Consider the following 19,050-nt stretch of genomic DNA (forward strand, 5'->3'; position numbering starts at 1 on the left):
CTCCCTTTTAAAGGGCCATCCCATGTGCGTGGAGGCACATGCACGTTATTATGCTGGACCTTGGGCTCTTTCTGGATGCCTCCCCCCTGCAAAAGGTCCTCTTGGTCCAAGCAGAAGGAACCCATTCACGAGTTGGACAATGCAGCCTTTGTGAAGCCAGAATGGAGCCCTGTCTCATTCATTTCAGCCCCATTGCACAGGATTAAGGTCGGGGAATCCAAATGGTGTGAGACTGAGAGCCTTATTGGAAAAGAATTGCATAACCAAGGGAGGGGAGCAGGAGGAGGGATCTGAGCCGCAGCTGTTCCTGACAAGCCCGGTGCCTGGGCGCGTGTGTCCTCAGGCTCACATGTGTGTACTCCAAAGCACTGGGGAAAGGATGAAGTTTGGGAAGTTACCTGTTGTCAGAGGAAGAACCCCAAATAGGACCAGAGAATGGGTTTCTGGTTCTGAATCTGTCACTAACTAGTTATGTACCTTGGAGTGGGACCACTAGATTCTTCGTTTACTTTTCTGCAATGTCAATGTCTTTTGTCTGTGGCCTCTGTATAAGTCCCGGTTAGATATCGTGAATATAAACCTCAGGGCGGCATTTCCTGTCTCCCATAGAGCACTTGAGCCACACGAGCATAAAAAATCTCCTAGGACTCTGTCTTAGAACAGAGGGGCTGCTGTCTTCTCAGTCTCCGCCCCCCAACCCGCCCAGCCTTGCCGGCCCCACTAAGAGCTTTGGCTGCTACAAATGACTTCCTGACACACTGGCTCTTTATGCATTGTTATGCTCTGGCTCGTGATAAAATTTACACCAGGAAACACTGATCTAGGGCAACTTAATTCATTTTCAGATTAAGAAACCAAGCTCCAGAGCACTATTGGCAACATAGCTAATATTGAGCGAGGTCAGGCACTGTGCTAAGGGATCTTCTGATGAGTCCTACAAACAACTCCTTGAATTGGATACCATTATCCTTTCCATTTCAGACGAGGAAACTGTGGCTAAAAACAATTAAAATCTGCCTGAGGCCATGCAGTAATTTATGGATGGAGCTGAAACAAAAGCCAATCTCCTATTCCTCAGGCTTAGGCACTTTTCAATGGCATCTTTGACGCACTCTGGTAGAGCAACCCACTCTGTTCCAGGAATGCCCACTTCCCAGGCCTTTCCTCTGATAAGTCCTCACTTCCATCTAAGCCTAATCCCTCCGCAGGGTTGAGCTTATTTTTGCACCCTCCAGAGCGTTCCCTGTTCTTTGTCAATTTCTTTTTGTTTGTTTGTTTGTTTGTTTGTTTGTTTGAGATGCAGTCTCGTTCTGTCGCCCAGGCTGGAGCGTAATGGTGCAATCTCGGCTCACCGCAACCTCCGCCTCTCAGGTTCAAGCCATTCTCCTGCCTCAGCCTCCTGAGTAGCTGGGATTACAGGCATGTGCCACCATGCTCGGCTAATTTTGTATTTTTAGTAGAGACAGGGTTTCTCTATGTTGGTCAGACTGGTCTCGAACTCCCGACCTCAGGCCCGCCTCGGCCTCTGAAAGTGCTGGGATAACAGGCATGAGCCACCGCGCCCGGCCTTCTTTCTCAGTTTCTACCTTATGGTGTTGGTTAATACATATGCCAGTCCTTTTTTCATGCCTTCAAGGTCACAAAAGCCTTCATGAGAGAAGATAAAGCAGGGCAAGGCCAAGATTAAACGGTAAAGTTCATTTGGGCAAAAGACACAAGGAGGAAGAAGCAGAGATGTGGAAACAGGCACATCTGGTGGCTGGGTTTGGGGAGGAGGAAGTATAGCTGGGAAACACTGGGAAAATCCTACTGGCTGCACTGGAAGGAAAGAATGAGAAGCCAGTATTGTCAAAACTGACCTGGCACCGAGCTAGGCATTTTGTGTGTGCGCTGGGGCCCCAGAGATCTTTGCAGGTCGTATACCTCACTGGTCTAGGCCTGCCTGGAATCACAGGCATGAAGGACTGGGGAACCCTCTAGAAAAGTCAAACAACATAGGTAGGGCATGCTGGACTAGAGAACAATGCCTCGGGGTCAAATGTGAAGAATAAATGAGCGAGTCAACTGAGTGTCTACTATTAGGAATCATCCCTGGTCAGTCCCCACCGGCATCTTGAGTAGATATGGTAAAGTGAGATAGGGTTAGGAGAGAATAGGTAAAAATTGAAATTAGGCTGGGTGCGGTGGCTCAGGCCTGTAATCCCAGTACTTTGGGAAACTGAGGCAGGAGGATCACTTGAGGCCAGGAGTTTGAGACCATCCTGGGCAACACAGCAAGACCCTGTCTCTACAAAAACTAATTTTTTAAAAAATAGCCAAACGTGGTGGTTGCCTGCAGTTCCAGTTACTCAGGAGGCTGAGGTAGGAGGATGGCTTGAGCTCAGGAGTTCGAGGCTACAGTGAGCTATGATTACACCACTGCACTCCATTCTGAGTGACAGAGCAACCCTGTCACTATAAAGCAAAAGAAAGCTTTATGAATGGAGAATTTCCAAAAGCCCTTATTACAGGTTGGGTTCTGTCTCCAAAAAAACCTGAAGTGCCTTCTCTAAGAACTCTCTGAGCTACCTCTCTGGGGCCCTCGCTGGAGTACCATCCATTGAGGAGAGGGGTGCCCTTGTCCCTCATGTGGAGACATCCCCACCTTTGGCATTCATAGTAATGCCAGGAGGGGCCAGCTGAAATAGCAGTGTGCTGAGTCCATATCCATGGGGCACTCAAGGCAGGCAGCTGTTTGCCTGGCAGCCTGGGACCATTTGCGGGCTCATGAGAGACACCTCTGATATCTCTCCAAAATATCTGAATCTGTCCAGTTCCTCTGTAAGCAGGGACTTAAAAGAACCAGTGAAACTGGGCACTTACAACTTATGAGGGAGCTTCTGTTCCCACAGGCTATCAAGGCCTTGGAATTTGAGTTTAATGTTCACAAACACCCTGCATGGAGTAGCTTTATTTCTCTTTGTCGGATAAGGACACAGAGGCCAAGAGAGAATGTGACTCACCCAAGGTCACAGCCCATTAATGAAACAGCTGGGATTTGACCCCAGGAAGCCTGGGTCCAGAGCTTAGCCTCCTTCCAATGCCTTTAGCACCGTCAAGAAGCGTTGCTTCATTTCACTGCTCTTTTTGCTGGAAGACAGTGTCAGAGGAAAGAATTTCCAAAGGCCCTTATTGAGGCGGGGGTTCTGTCTCCATCTTCCCTGGCACTCCACTGGAGTCTGTGTTGTCCGTGGCCTTGTTGGGATGGGGGTGCTTTGCAGATGACAGTCCCATGGCTGTTCGCCTCTGGGAAGCTGCCTACTTGTCTTGCTTTGCTGTGCCCTGGCCTCTCTGGGCCTGTCGTTCTTGCTATGGAAGGGGGTCCCCCGCCCCCACCCTCAGGACTGAGTGATTCAGAAAGCAATAAGCCGCTGAGTGCTGGGGCTGGGACTCCCCTCCCTAATCCCCAGCCTGTCAGTGTTTATCCGATGGCCTCAGGAGGGGGTGTAAGGGGCTGGCGAGCAAGTGGGCAGCTGCTGGGCTTGCTGGGCTTGCTGGGCCGGTGGGACGGAGCGGTCCAGGGACAGGTCCCTGCCTGGGCCAGAGAGGAGCCAGGAGCCATGAGGGTGGCATTAGGCATGCTCTGGCTCTTGGCCCTTGGGTGGCCCCCCCAGGCCCGGGGGTTCTGCCCCTCTCAATGCAGCTGCAGCCTCCATATCATGGGTGATGGCAGCAAGGCCAGGTATGGTACTGGGTGTATGGGATGGGCAGCCCAGCCTCCATTGCTCTGCCAGCTAGGCTGGGTTGGGAGGAGTTGGAGCTGGGGCCCTGGGTGAGATCTTCATCTCCCCTGGCCCCTGAGGACCAGGGGTCTTATGGGGTGGTCTGTGCTGCATTATTTTCCAGCAAGCAAAGGGGTGACTCTGTCCGAGAGGTACCAGGTATCTATACACATGGGCCCGAGGGTGAAGCACAAGTGTGTCAGTTCTAGGAAGTCCTTCCTGAGTCCTCCTCCAGGCTCCTGGAGGAGAAGAGCCCTCCTTAAACGTCCAGGAAATCCCTTCCCTTACTGCTTTCTTTTCTTCTCCTTGATTTTTTCTATTCCTTCTTCTTTTCTATATTTCCCCAGCCCCTTCTTTCCCAGGCCTCTTGCACTCTCTTGCCTGACCTCTCTACAATGCCCAATCATATTTCCTATGACCCCATCCATGATGGGACCACTTGCCTCTCATTCTCTTCCTCCTCTCGATCTTCGCTGGCCAGATCCCAGGAGCCTCAGCCTCAATCCCTTTTTATGGGTGCTCCAAAAGCCAGGAGTGCCCACCTCATGACAAGCATGCTACCTTCCATCCCCAGCCTTTTCCTTGACTTTCCCCACCCTCTGTCTGATCCCTCAGAGCACTTCCAATCGCTCCTCCTCTCCTTCCATGACCATTCCCATGCCACTGTGGCTTGTGGACCCTTGTTCTTCCACTACTGCTCATTTTCTTCTTTTCTTTAGCAACCTTTAAAACATCTTTTCTCCGACTTCTTTAGCTTATCCATTAAAGACCTCTGCATGGTTTCTGAGCCACTGATGGTTTCTGATCCAGGGAACAATGTTATCGGAGCTACCCTTTTAATAATCTTGGTAATGAATGTCGAGTTGATTGGGGGAGGAGAGGAGGCAGAGAATGGAGAAGAACCACTAAGAAAAGACACCTCAAATGATCTGAGAACCAGAACGAACTCCATTGTAGCCCAAGTGTCCAACGCATCAACTCATATGGAGGGTAGGGATCCTGTCCCCAAGAGAAGCCAGGCTGAGCCCTGAACAGGCTGTTTCCAGCCTGGAGAGTGTCACTGGAGTGACAAAAAGCCTCCCATTGCCCATAGGAGGCATAGGGCTGAAAGACACACAACATCCTTGATGAAACCAGTCCTGGAACCCAGGCATTCCGATTCAGTTTTCAGAATACTTTTCTGGTGATGCTGCCATGGGCAGGGACCAGTGATAAGTTCCAGGCAGCAGAGTTAGCCTTAAGATGGAAAATGAGTTTCTAGGGCCGCTAATGTAAGTCAGTGGGCATTCCTTCCTCTCTGAAGCCAGAGCTCTTGGCTCTACCCGCTTGACCATCCCATGGCTAACATGCACCAGCCCATCTGCACGGAGGGTCCTATGAGATCAGGAAAGATGGTAGCGGGCCCTGAGGTCCCCTGTGGCTATGGGCACAGGCTGTGCAGTTAGACCAAAGCTCCTTCTGCATCTCAGAAGCCTTCCTCGGATCCCTGTCTCACCTGGGCCTCTCAGAGAGCCCAGCCTTTATGTCTGAGCTGTTGTATCATGAAGTGTGTGCTGTGGTCACTGGGATTACCTGGGAAGAGCTGGACTGTGCACCTGAATGGATTTGTGCCCATGCTGTTTGTCCCAGTTTGCCTCTGGTTTTACCCCACCAGGAGTTGCGCTGGAGGTTTCAGTTGTGCTGTAAGTTTGAGCTGTGGTGTAGGCTTCCATTGGGTTCTTACAGTTTCCTTTAAATCCCCCTTTTGCCATTTTCTCTCCCAAGATAAGTTTTCCAATCACCTGTCTTTCTCTCACCTACATCCAGACCTTCCTCCTTGCAATACCCAAACCTGTATTTTTTTTTTTTTTTTTTTGAGACAGGATCTTGCTCTGTCACCCAGGCTGGAGTGCAATGGCACAATCATAGCTCACTGCAACTTCCAACTCCTGGGTGCAAGCCACCTTCCCACCTCAGCCTTCTGAGTAGCTGGGACTATAAGCATGAGCCATCACACCTGGTCAAACCTATTTTATTATCTGGAAATACCGTTGCTGTAAATGCTCTTTCTTCCTGAGCTAGATTACACACTGTATGGAGACAGGGGCTATGAGACTGATTCTCTTCTGAACTGCCCATCACTTAGTAGGAGTTCCACGTATATTTGCTCAAAAGGAGTGAATAAGAATATCCGTGCTGTTTGTGGGCACTGTTTACCAGAAAAAACAAGCCCAGCCCAGTCGCCTTTAAGTGGAGTATATGAGTTATTCTGAGGGATGCTGGTGATATGTGTGTGTACCTCCAGGAAAGCCTGATATGACCAGTAGGTTATGCTATTACAAGAGAACAACCTCCCTTAGACAGGCCTGTTCAGTGGTTGAGGGGCTTAGGATTTTATTTTCGGTTTACGTACTGTAAAACATAACCCTGAAATGTAGGCTCCTTGAGGGCAGGGACTGCTTCCTATTATCTCTCTATCCTCTGCTTTAGTCTCAGTCATAACAGAATAAGGTTTAAAAAGACTTGGAATCAACCCAAATGTCCATCAGGGACAGATTGGATTAAGAAAATGTGGCACATATACACCATGGAATACTATGCAGCCATAAAAAAGGATGAGTTTGCGTCCTTTGTAGGGACATGGATGCAGCTGGAAACCATCATTCTTAGCAAACTATCACAAGAACAGAAAACCAAACACCGCATGTTCTCACTCATAGGTGGGAACTGAACAATGAGATCACTTGGACTCAGGAAGGGGAACATCACACACCGGGGCCTATCATGGGGAGGGGGGAGGGGGGAGGGATTGCATTGGGAGTTATACCTGATGTAAATGACGAGTTGATGGGTGCAGTAGACCAACATGGCACAAGTATACATATGTAACAAACCTGCACGTTATGCACATGTACCCTACAACTTAAAGTATAATAATAATAAATAAATTTAAAAAAAAAAAAAAAAAAAAAGAAGTCGTGGTTTGGGTAGAAGAGTTGATAAGACTGACCCCATCTACTTGCAGTGCTGAGATGCAAACAATGATGACAGTGATCCATACCCTTAGGCTCATGCAGGGTGGCAGGCAATGTGCTGGGCTTCTACATGCATTATCTCTTTAACCCCATAACCACCTGTGGAGTCTATTTGATGGCAAAACTGAGGAAACGAGACATTACCTAGTATACTCAAGGACACATAGCCAGCACGCAAAGAGCCCAGGTGTGAATCCAGCTGTGACGCTGCCAAGTCCTGGCTCTTGAACACCTTGATCATCACATGGCTCACCAGAGGTGGGAGAGACTTGAGGTGCTTTCATTTTTTATGTCCTTGGTACATTTTTTGTTAAATGATAAATCAAAACAGTTACAAAAATTAAGGGAAAATTTAACAAACGAACATTTTTATTTATTTATTTATTTTTTAGACCAAGTCTTGCTCTGCTACCCAGGCGGGAGTGCAGTGGGGTGATCTCCGCTCACTGCAACCTGTGCCTCCTGGGTTCAAGCGATTGTCCTGCCTCAGCCTCCTGAGTAGCTGGGACTACAGGCGTGTGCCACCATGCCTGGCTAATTTTTGTATTTTTTAGTAGAGACAAGGTTTCACCATGTTGGCCAGGCTAGTCTAGAGCTCCTGACCTCAGATGATCCACCCGCCTCCACCTCCCAAAGTGCTGGGATTACAGGCGTGAACCACCGTGCCTGGCCAAACGAACACTTTTAACACATATTTGCAAAGCAACAGTGCACAACGTGATCACGGGGTTTATTAATACTGTTCATTCTTAGTGCACTGTGGGTGCTGTGGGCTGTTATGGGTCATAACAGTGTAAAGGTGAAGACTTGCAGGACCGTGAAGACCAAATGACCTTCCTGGGACCCTTGTGAAAGGCTCTCAGAGCAAGACCTCTGCAAAAAGGAAAAGTGGGGCTGGCTTGCTCCGGGCCCCTCTCCAGGTCCCAGCCATGGCCTGGACTCGGGTGTGGGTGTCCGGTGATAACAGGCAGAACTGGAGGCCTCGCGAAGGGAGGAAGCGGTGGGAGGTCCCAGACCAGGCAGGATCCTTGCTCAACTATCCCCCATTTCTGCCAGCAGGACGGTGGTGTGCAACGACCCCGACATGACCCTGCCTCCGGCGTCCATCCCCCCGGACACCTCCAGACTGCGCCTGGAGCGGACGGCCATCCGCAGGGTTCCTGCCGAGGCCTTCAGGCCCCTGGGCCGCCTGGAGCAGCTGTGGCTGCCTTACAACGCCCTCAGCGAGCTCAACGCCCTCATCCTGCGTGGCCTGCGACGCCTGCGGGAGCTGCGGCTGCCTGGGAACCGCCTGGCCACCTTCCCCTGGGCCGCACTCAGGGACGCCCCCCAGCTGCGGCTGCTGGACCTGCAGGCCAACCGCCTCTCGGCTGTGCCCCCTGAGGCCGCGCGCTTCCTGGGGAACCTCACCTTCCTGGATCTCTCCAGCAACCAGCTGATGAGGCTCCCGCAGGAGCTGATCGTCTCCTGGGCTCACCTGAAGACCGGTATCTTCCCTCCCAGCCACCACCTCAGGCTGGTCCTAGGTAAGAGGCGGCATCCTTCACCTGGGGTCTTAGGCAAGTTACCATGCTTCTCTGAGTTTCGATTATTTATTTGGAAAATTGAAATCATACCTGCCTTCCAGGTTTAAGCAAAGACAGTGAGATCCACAAGAGCGGCGGGTTTAGGAGCTCAATCCACAAGCCAGATTGTGGCAGTTCACATCCCAGTCATAAGAGAGGTCTTTCCAGGTCACACAACCAGGAGAAGGCCCCTGAGACTCAATTTCCCAACTCAGAGCTGAGTGGGTTAGTAAACTACACCAGCTGGACCTGCTATTTCTTCGGTTCCTTCCCGTTCCTAACAAACCAACAGCTTACCATGTGAGCTACATCTCCTTTCCTGCCCAAGGCACCTGCCTGGTCCTGAGAATGACAGAAGGGGCATAATTCATTCTGGAAAATTGATCTGAATTATACAACTCATACATGAATAAATACAAACGTTTAAAATATTGCACAAGAGGTTAAAGACCCTTCTGTCCTCCCTCCCTATTCCAACCCCTTCCCAAAAGTAGTTACTATTATCATATTTATATGCAAGCTCCCTATCTGTTCAGATACATTTCATACGCATATGTATGTACATATATATACACATACATCCATGGATTCAGAAAAGTTATGTGTGGGTTTTACATAAAATTTTGTCATACACACTAACCAACACTAACTTTTTGACCCAACACTATATCTTGTAGATGTTTCTAAATTTCTACAAATGGATCAAGTTCATTTTTAAAACTACTGCACAACATTCTATAGTATACCATATCTGCACTATGTTATAAACATATTTATACTATAGTTTATTTAGCCATTCCCCCTTTAATGGACTTTTAAATTGTTTCCATTATTTTGTTAACACCTATGATGCAACAGAGAACATTCTTGGCAATACATTCTTGTGCACATCAATGTTTCTCTAGGATAGGAACTGAGAAGTGGAATTATTAGGTCACAGAGTGTGCATATTAGACATTTAAAAACACATCTGGGCCGGGTTTGATGGCTTACATCTGTAATCTCAGCACTTTGGGAGGCCAAGGTGGGTGGATCACTTGAGGTCAGGAGTTTGAGACCAGCCTGGCCAATATGGTGAAACTCTGTCTCTACTAAAAATACAAAAATTAGCCAGATGTGGTGGTGGGCAGCTGTAATCCCAGTTACTTGGGAAGCTAAGGCAGAATAATTGCTTGAACCTGGAAGGCGGAGGTTGCAGTGAGCGGAGTTTACTCCACTACACTCCAGCCTGGGCAATGAGTGAGACTCCATATTTTTGAATGCCTTCCAATTCTAGGTGCTGGGAATACAGCAGAGAACAAAAGAGATGAAAACATATATACTCATGGAACTAACAATTAAAATGGCCAAAATGTTTAGCTTTTGCCAGTCTGTCAAGTGAAAGTTTCACTGTTGTTTAACTTTGCCTTTTACATTCATTCTTTCTGGCCCTATTGTAATAAAATGAAAGGCAGGTAGCACACCACTGGAGCCAGGCTTTGATGAATCTTGGGTTGCAGATGTATCATTAAGTGCATTTAACCAATGACGCAAGGCAGCAACCTCTGGCGAGACGGGGTAAGGGGGAGGTAGGAAAAGGAACTGGCACCCGTGGGTTGTGCTCAAAGAGACCTGAGAGACATGAATATCTGGTCAGATCTGAATGCACCCACCCCAACACTTTGACGCATGTATTAAATATATCTATGTGAATGTATAAGATATCATTGATTGTTAGATATACTATTAAATTCATTAAGTCTTTGGGGACTAAAAGGAGATCGTATCAAGTGCATTTATCTTGCATTTCAGTAATGTAACCCTGTAAGAAGGAATTGTGCCTTAGAATTGAGGACATATGGTACCTCATTTATATGCACATGGTACCCCTCTATCTCTATAATGTTCTTTGACAGAGTGGGTACAATGACCTGCTTTCGGCTCTATAAGAATGTTCAATTTTAGAGTAAAGACAGTAGGGGATATATCCCAGGATTTGATTTTCTGGCCCTTTCACCCTGCTGTTTACGCCCATTTGAGCCATGTCAAAGGGTCCGTGGCTCAGAGCAGCCGCCTTCATTGCTGGGATGATGCTGAAAATACCATTTATACTGAGAGAACTGGCATTAAGGATCAGGGGTCAGTGATGCATTTCTAGAAATTGATTTTGTCATATTGCGATTATTGTGGAAATACTACCTGGCCAGTGGCCTGAAAGGATGAGTCCGAGAATGGCAACAGTAACTGCCAGTTCTGTCAGGATGCTGTATATCTACCCAGTACTTAAAATGATTTATTTTTGGCCGGGCGCGGTGGCTCAAGCCTGTAATCCCAGTACTTTGGGAGGCCGAGATGGGCGGATCACGAGGTCAGGAGATCAAGACCATCCTGGCTAACACGGTGAAACCCCGTCTCTACCAAAAAATACAAAAAACTAGCTGGGCGAGGTGGCGGGCGCCTGTAGTCCCAGCTACACGGGAGACTGAGGCAGGAGAATGGCGTAAACCTGGGAGGCGGAGCTTGCAGTGAGCTGAGATCCGGCCATTGCACTCCAGCCTGGGCGACAGAGCAAGACTCTGTCTCAAAAAAAAAAACAAAAAACCACAAAGATTTATTTTTTATTATGTTTAAAGCAAGGCTGAAAAGAAAGTAATGCTATTATTTAACACAAAAAATCAAATTTCAGGTCATATTACTAGCAAGGCAAGGAACTGGGCCCGGAGGCCAGTTCTGCTGACTCTGAATGAGGACCTGCCTGTCCTCCCAGAGGGGAAAGGGTGCTGGGCTTGAGGACCTTGAATATCTATCCGAATATCTTGTCTTCTTTTTCACCCCTGCAGGGCTACAGGACAACCCCTGGGCATGTGACTGCCAACTCTATGACCTGGTTCATCTTTTGGATGGCTGGGCCCCAAACTTGGCCTTCATTGAGACCGAACTGAGATGTGCCAGCCCACGCAGCCTGGCCGGAGTGGCCTTCAGCCAGCTTGAACTGAGGAAGTGCCAGAGCCCAGAGCTCCATCCAGGAGTGGCCAACATCAGGTCCCCTTTGGGTGGCACAGCATTGCTACGCTGTGGAGCTACCGGAGTCCCTGGGCCCGAGATGAGCTGGAGGAGGGCCAATGGCAGGCCCCTTAATGGTACAGGTATATGAGCTACAGGGATGCTGCACTGAGACCCCAGACTGGGGAGAGCAAAGCAGTGCCCCAAATGGGGATTTGGCAGGGCCAGAGGGAAGTTGTCTAAGCAAAGCTCGCTTCCATCTGTCTGAGTTGAGTTTGATGGGGGGCTTCCCAGAGGCAAGTCACTGTGACAACAGATTCAACAATGACAATGGCTCTTGACCTGTCCTATCATATCCCATCAGCCACTCTATAGAGACTGGGGGCCCACACTGAGAGAACAAAAAGCTGACTTTTTGGTGGAAGATCCTCTTTTAGGGTATTAATTTTATAATAAGTTTACCAGTTGTAAATATTAAGCCAGAATTACCTGGAGTAATTAATGATGTGAGCTACCATCTATCGAGCTCTTCATGTGGTTCTAGCACAGTGCTAAGTGTATTATGTACATAATGACATTGAATTTCAGAGAGCAACCCAGTTTTCCTTCTTATTTTGCATATAAGTAAACTGAGGCTCTGAGAGGCTAAATGCTACATTACACAGCTCATATATGGAGGAGCTGCGGTTCCAGCACAATCTAGCTGGTCACCTTTGCAAAATTCCAGGGCCCTTAAGAACATAGTGGGTTGGCTAGGCATGGTGGCTCACACCCAGTCCTCGCAGTTTGGGAGGATGAGACAGGAGGATCACTGGAGTCTAGGAGTTACCAGCATGGGCACCATAGTGAGACCTTGTCACAAAAAGCAAACAAACAAACAAAAAACTGCTGGGCATGGTGGCATGTGCCTGTGGTCCCAGCTACTCAGGAGGCTGAGGTGGGAGGATCACTTGAGCCTGGGAGTTCCAGGCTGGAGTGAGCCATGGTCACACTGTTGCACTCCAACCTGGATGACAGAGCAAGACCCTATCTGAAACAAGCTAACAACAACAAAAAAACCCATAGTGTGAGCTTGTCAGACTTAGAAGGCATCATTCTTAGGCTGTGCCTCAGCCTGGGGCTCCAGAGGCTCCCCACCTATGAGCCAAAGTAATACTGATCCCCTTGACTAGTCTAAGAAAAGTTGAATGACTACCAGTGTTTTCTCAGGATGACACCTGAGTGTGCACCAGCTGGGGCTGTGAACTTGGCCCTGAAAGGCAGCTTGGGGCAGATGGGCCCATTTGTTCTCCCTCACATGCCTGTTTTCCTCCTAGTGCATGAGGAAGTCTCCAGTGACGGCACAAGCTGGACTCTGCTGGGCCTGCCTGCAGTGTCCCACCTTGACTCTGGAGACTACATCTGCCAAGCCAAGAACTTCCTGGGAGCCTCTGAGACTGTTATCTCCCTGATTGTCACTGAGCCGCAGACTGCCACAGAGCACAGCGGGAGCCCAGGAGCACTATGGGCAAGGACAGGCGGTGGAGGGGAAGCCGCTGCTTACAACAACAAGCTGGTGGCCAGGCATGTCCCCCAGATTCCCAAACCCGCTGTCCTGGCCACTGGACCCTCTGTGCCCAGCTCAAAGGAGGAGCTGACCCTCCAGCACTTCCAGATGGATGCCCTGGGAGAGCTCTCTGATGGGCAGGCGGGACCCTCAGAGGCACGAATGGTGAGGTCTGTGAAGGTGGTGGGAGACACTTACCACAGCGTGTCCTTGGTGTGGAAGGCACCCAAGGCTAAGAACACAACTGCCTTCAATGTCCTCTATGCGGTCTTTGGGCAGCACAGCATGCGGCGGGTGATTGTACAGCCTGGGAAGACCAGAGTGACTATCACTGGGCTGTTGCCCAAGACCAAGTACGTGGCGTGTGTCTGCGTGCAGGGCCTGGTGCCCCGGAAGGAGCAGTGTGTTATCTTCTCCACCAACGAAGTGGTGGATGCTGAGAACACTCAGCAGCTCATCAATGTGGTGGTGATCAGTGTGGCTGTCGTCATTGCCCTGCCTCTCACGCTGCTTGTCTGCTGCGGTGCTCTTCAGAGGCGCTGCCGAAAGTGCTTCAACAGGGACTCCACTGAGGCCACAGTTACCTACATCAACCTAGAGAGACTAGGCCACAGCGAGGATGGCTTGGAGGAGCTGTCCCGGCACAGTGTCAGCGAGGCCGACAGGCTTCTCTCAGCTCGTTCCAGTGTGGACTTTCAGGCCTTTGGAGTCAAAGGGGGCAGGAGGATCAATGAGTACTTCTGCTGAAGGACGTGCCTCCACAATTCACACACCTGCCCGCCCACTCTCCTTCTTTAACTCTGACACCTGAGTACATGATCACCCACTCTTACCTGCTCGGGTACCTGCTTACACAGATACTTACACACAACAACAGCAGCAGCAGCTACTGCAACAACCACTAACACTCGTTAAGCACTTACTACAGGCTAGAAAGTGTTCTAAGTGCTAAATTCTTGTAACAATCATTTGCAGCAGGCACCACTATTCTCTCCATTTCCCTGGGGTGGGGGGTTAAGAAACTTGCCTGTTTCAGTGAGCTTTTGCTGTATAACAAATGAAAGCAAAATCTTAGTGATATATAGCAGTGAACACTTATTTTCACACTCACAGGCCTGTGGGTTGATTAGGATGGCTCTGCTCTGTGTGTTTCATTTGGAGCCTGGGCTGGAGAGTAGCAGTGGGTACCTGGGGCAGGTTTCTCTCATGGTGCAGTTGAATGATAATAGAGGAATGATTTTTCATGCAATGCCTGTTAAGTTCTTAGTTCAGAATTGGTATACTGCCACTTCTGTCCATATTCTATCTGCCAAAGCAAGTCTCATGGCCAAACCCAAGTTTAACGGGGCAAGTAAGGACACTTCTCCCCTGGAGGTGATGGTAGAGCACGGAATATGTGCTAAACAGTGATTTAATCTTCATTGACCAGGATTACACAGCTAGGCAAATTTAGCTAACTCTGAGATTTGGACCACGCAGTTGGGATCCACGGTTAAAAGTCCTTACCATTCTCATATACTGCACCTTGATTACATTAATGCTAATTCATAGGCACTCACACACACCATCTCTCTATGCATTAGCCATACTGGTAGTTACCCATCCTCACTAACACACACACCACACTCATAACCCACTGTGCCCTCACTGAATTCTAATATTTATTCTCAGAGTGCTATTCTGCCTAGAGACAATCATTTGATTTTTCGATAAATGCTAGAGTTTGAGACAATGCCCAAGAGAACATTGCTCATTTGCTTTCAGAATGTCAGGCTGGAGGGATCCAAGAGATCTCATTACACTCTATGCTGTCTGGCACATTCACTTCTGCCCCCATGCAGCAGCCTTTGTGATTCTTACCAAAACCTACCTGGGTTCTTGAGAGTGTCTCAGAGCCTTCCTGGTTGCTCAAGTTGTTTCAAAGGAAAATTCCTGTTTGCTTTTTCTTAGAGCTAGGAAACCACTGAGATGTTATCTCTGTGCACTGGGGAAAGTGAATGTTCCCAGCAGAAGGCTCAATTTGTTTCTTGTTTATAGAGCTGATCTCTGGCATGAGGAGCATCCAGGGTACCTGTGCCAAGTCCTTTGGGTAGCAACTGAAGAAATTTTGGGACAGCAAGTGATCAAAGAAAAGTGTTTTGCTAATATTATGCAAGAAACTCCAAGTATTTGCAAGTATTATGTCACGTGATTTATTAGATATAAGCCAGTGTGATGCAGTGGTTCCTAAAATTACTGTACTCCCCCTCACATTTACAAAAGACCTTACCACATATTTCACTCAGTTTTCTCACATGTGATACTCATGACAACCCACTATGGAGGCGGGGCTGTTTGATTTTACAGACGAGGACCAAAGAGTTGAATGATTTATACAAGGAAGTGATGAATTCTCTTTCAGAATCCAGTTCTCTGACAACTTTCTCATCAGGCTGAGGGTCTTTATTCAGTATCAGTCCCTGCAGTGTGGTCCACAGCAGGTTCACTACAGAAATTAACTTTTTAAAAATCGCCGAAACCTGGGATCAGAACCATGAGAGCACCTATGCACATGAGCATGGAATTTCCATTCTTGGATATCTTCTGCTACCACCTGGAGGGTGCACCTGACTATAACTTGTGGGCCATAGACATTGGTAAGAGAGGTGGTTTTGTTGAAAGATGACAAAGACACTGTATACATTGGGAGCCAGCAAACTTTTTTCCTGTAAAGAAAGGCAAATAGTAAATATTTTAGGCTCTGTTGCTACTACTTAACTCTGCTGATGGGATGCAAAAGCAGCCATAGATAATATGTAAATTAGTAGTTATGGATGTCTTCCAATAAGACACTTTTTACAAAAACGGTTGACAGGCTGGATTTGACCCTGAGACTGTAGTTTGTTTACCCCTTATGAAGATTTAGAAAGGCATTTCTGGTGAGTTTTTGGAGACCCAAGACTCAGTTCTGACTGTTTGATAAATGAGAGTGATAGACACCCCCAAAATTAGGACAAATGTAAACACAGTAGATGAAAGCAGTCGTCTGTTGAAGTGATCAGGGCGTTGCCTTTAAATGATTGTGTGAACAATCATGATGGGACAGTTATTGACCTAAAGACAAGTAACATGTAGCCAGTTTTACTGAGTCTTGTTTGAAAAAAAATCAGGAACTTAAAAGCAAGAAATCTGTAGTATTTATCTGATGCTAACAGAGAGAGAGAGAGAGAGAGAGAGCTCAATCTTGCCAACAATCCAATGGTTTATTGGGACCTATTTTCATGGTCTGTACGGAAAGGCCTCTGATATGGTTTGACTGTGTCCCCACCCAAATCTCACCTTGAATTGTAATAATCCCCACCAATCAAGGGTGGGGCCAGGTGGAGATCATTGAATCATGGGGGCAGTTTCCCCCATACTGTTCTCATGGTAATGAATAAGTCTCATGCGATTTGATGGTTTTATAAATGGAAGTACCTCTGCACAAGTCCTTTTGCCTGACACCATGTAAGACATGCCTTTGCTCCTCCTTGCCTTCTGCCATGATTGTGAGGTCTCTCCAGCCATGTGGAACTGTGAGTCCCCTAAACCTGTTTTTCTTTATAAATTACCCATTCTTGGGTATGTCTTTACCAGCAGCATGAAAATGGACTAATACAGCCTCCAAGATGATAAGCCTCCCAATACCCATCTGTCAACCTTCCTTTGTGTATCCTGTCATCCCTGGTTTGCTCTTGTAGAGAAGAATCATCCTGGATTATGCCCATGAATATTCAAGTCATGGGAAGAAACACATTCTTATTGTAAAAAATAAAATGATGTCTGGCTTACCTTAGTCTTTTAGTATGTGAGTCTGATGAGTATGAGTTAGTTCCTGAAAACTGAATGCCCTCTGAGTATCCTGGCAAAAGAATTTCTGGCCTTCCAATGATGAAGACCAATTTGGGCCATGGTGAGGCTGCAGCATAGCTGGCCTTGGAAGCCTGGTTTGGAGGCTGGTTGGAATCATAGCATCCTCATGATTTCTTTTTATGACTGCAACATGGTTATAGTCTTCATGATTAAGCAGAGAATATGTCCAAGGTCACTTGCCCATTGTAGTTGCTGGGCACAAAAAGGCAAATACAGAAATTGTGCTCTGGAAAGTGAATGTGGGCTATCAAACCTAGCCTATCAATCAAGGGATTCAGTGAGCAGTTTGTCTAGAGGACAAGAGCTGGAAATTTTTGTCTTGATTATCATATAATCTAACAAGGACAAAAATCAACATACAAGTACCTGAGCATATTTATTCACAAGGGCATTGTAGTTAAGATAGGTTAGATTTATGCTTAGGCAACCATTCCCAAACGTCCCCGGCTTAACACAGAAAAATGTATTCCTGTTCCACAGACTCTACTTAAGTTTGGGAAATGCCGAAGGAGGGAGGGCTCTGCTTCACTTATTTACTCAAGGACATGGCTGGGAAGGCTCTACCATTAGGAATGTCAGTGATTGCCACAATAAGGAAAAAGATAAATTGGAAGATTGGGTTAGGGCTTTTCAAACCTCATTTCCTGTAACATTTCATTAGCCAGATCAAGAGTCTTGTAGCCCACCTATTTCAAGGAGGCTTTGAAAGGTCATCTTTTGTATGTCTGCCACAGGCATACCTCAGAATGTGGGTAGCTGAGGCAGCATCTCAGACATGCTAGCAGCAGAGGATGGGGTTGGGAAAGAGTCCTAGCTTTAGAGAAAGGGAGTACAGCATGTCTGCTCCCTGATAGGATGCCCAGTTCTCTGTCTGAGGTATCCCAGTGTTTTACTAATATTGGGAAGGTGAGTGGCATTTTCCAGTTGAATAGACAGGACACTCTCCTATTAAGATTCTATTAAGACAAGCCAGGGAGCTGCCTTCCTGAAGCCATTTATATCTAAGCAATTCACAAGCACAGAGTAATTCCTCCCCCATGACTCTGTCTCTATGGAGAATTTTAAGAGCCTAGTTCTGAAAAGCATCCTGCAAGAGGGAAGATGGGTTATAATATTCCCAGACCCTCTTGCCATTTTTGTTAGGGTCTCTTGAGTTTAGAGACTACACTTAACCACAGGTTGTTTAACATAAATAACTTGACCCACGCTAACTTTAATTGTCCTGGTCTCCTGCCTCCGTTTCCAAGAGAGCCACTCCCTGTGTTCATATGCCAAATAAGGAAACCAGAGAATAAAGGGGTCAGGAAAGGAGTAGGGGGCAGTAGAGAAGTGGCCTAGATGATTCTAGAGATAGCATGCCAGTGGGTGTGCTTCACGAGCTTCCCGCAGACTTCTGGGAAGTCGGATGGAGCTGGATTCATTTGGAAAGGCTGGCATGAGAAGGAAAGACATGAAACTGTGGGGAATGGAGGACTCTTAAGATCTTTATCCTTTGGGGTAAGGGGAGAGAAAGGAATCCACTAGTGGTTTGGAATAGTCATGAATTAAATCACATATTTCCATGAAACAAGCCTGGCAAAGCCTTAGCAAATCTGGTAGGGTACTTTGGAGTGATAATTGCTCATCAGAGTTTTCCCCCATCAGGGCAAACTGACCAGGCCCTCACCACCCTCAGTCACTGGATGTGGGATGTGGCTGCCTTGGGAAGAACATGACCTCATGCAAGCACTCCTTGCAGCTAAGCATCCACTCATCCCTTGAAGGGGGATCTAGGCAGCACATCGCCATATGTATGACAAACTTTGTGCCGATAGCTCTCGTTTTGTTTTGGATTTTTACCTTGAGACAAACTCCAGTGATCCAGCCAGGTTTTAGAGTTAGACTCTTTGGAAACTCCTGCAAATATATCTGGCTTGGATGGAAAGCTTGGAGTGTAATCAGCTTAGTTGGTGACCCATTTCCCCCCTCACTGGTTAGCTAAGCGGATTTTCTTTGCTGAGGCCTTTTGTAGGGTACGATGTATATCATGAGTCTTAAAGGAACTGATGGAATTTCAATATTCAACTGGAAGTGCCCTAGTTAATAGGGATGTAGACTTTTCAGATCTTAAAGAGTTTGTCGGTGGGAGGAGGATTCATGGGCACCAACTGTGTGCTAGGTGTTGTATTTAACATAATCTCAAAATTTTCTAAAAATATGGCTGGATATAGTGGCTTGCACCTGTAATCCCAGTTACTTGGGAGACTGAGAAGCTTGAGAACAGCCTGGGCAACACAGTGAGACCCCGTCTC

General features: G+C 47.5%; 1 protein-coding gene across 1 annotated transcript; it reads left to right on the top strand.

Annotated features, from left to right (window-relative positions):
- Positions 1-3,467: 3,467 nt before the first annotated feature.
- LRIT1 (leucine rich repeat, Ig-like and transmembrane domains 1) lies at positions 3,468-14,111 on the top strand. Its single transcript, XM_025397612.1, has 4 exons — positions 3,468-3,721; positions 7,835-8,301; positions 11,160-11,465; positions 12,639-14,111. The coding sequence occupies exons 1-4, from the start codon at positions 3,468-3,470 to the stop codon at positions 13,613-13,615; spliced, it is 2,004 nt and encodes a 667-aa protein (XP_025253397.1). The 3' UTR covers positions 13,616-14,111.
- Positions 14,112-19,050: the final 4,939 nt, after the last annotated feature.

The sequence above is a fragment of the Theropithecus gelada genome, chromosome 9 (genome assembly GCF_003255815.1).
Source record: "Theropithecus gelada isolate Dixy chromosome 9, Tgel_1.0, whole genome shotgun sequence".
Lineage (NCBI taxonomy): Eukaryota > Metazoa > Chordata > Mammalia > Primates > Cercopithecidae > Theropithecus > Theropithecus gelada.

Coding starts and splice junctions, on each gene's coding strand:
- LRIT1 (XM_025397612.1), top strand. CDS start 3,468: ATGGCCTCAGGAGGGGGTGTAAGGGGCTGGCGAGCAAGTGGGCAGCTG. Junction 8,302..11,159: donor CCACCTCAGGCTGGTCCTAG/GTAAGAGGCGGC, acceptor TCACCCCTGCAG/GGCTACAGGACAACCCCTGG. Junction 11,466..12,638: donor CAGGCCCCTTAATGGTACAG/GTATATGAGCTA, acceptor TTTTCCTCCTAG/TGCATGAGGAAGTCTCCAGT.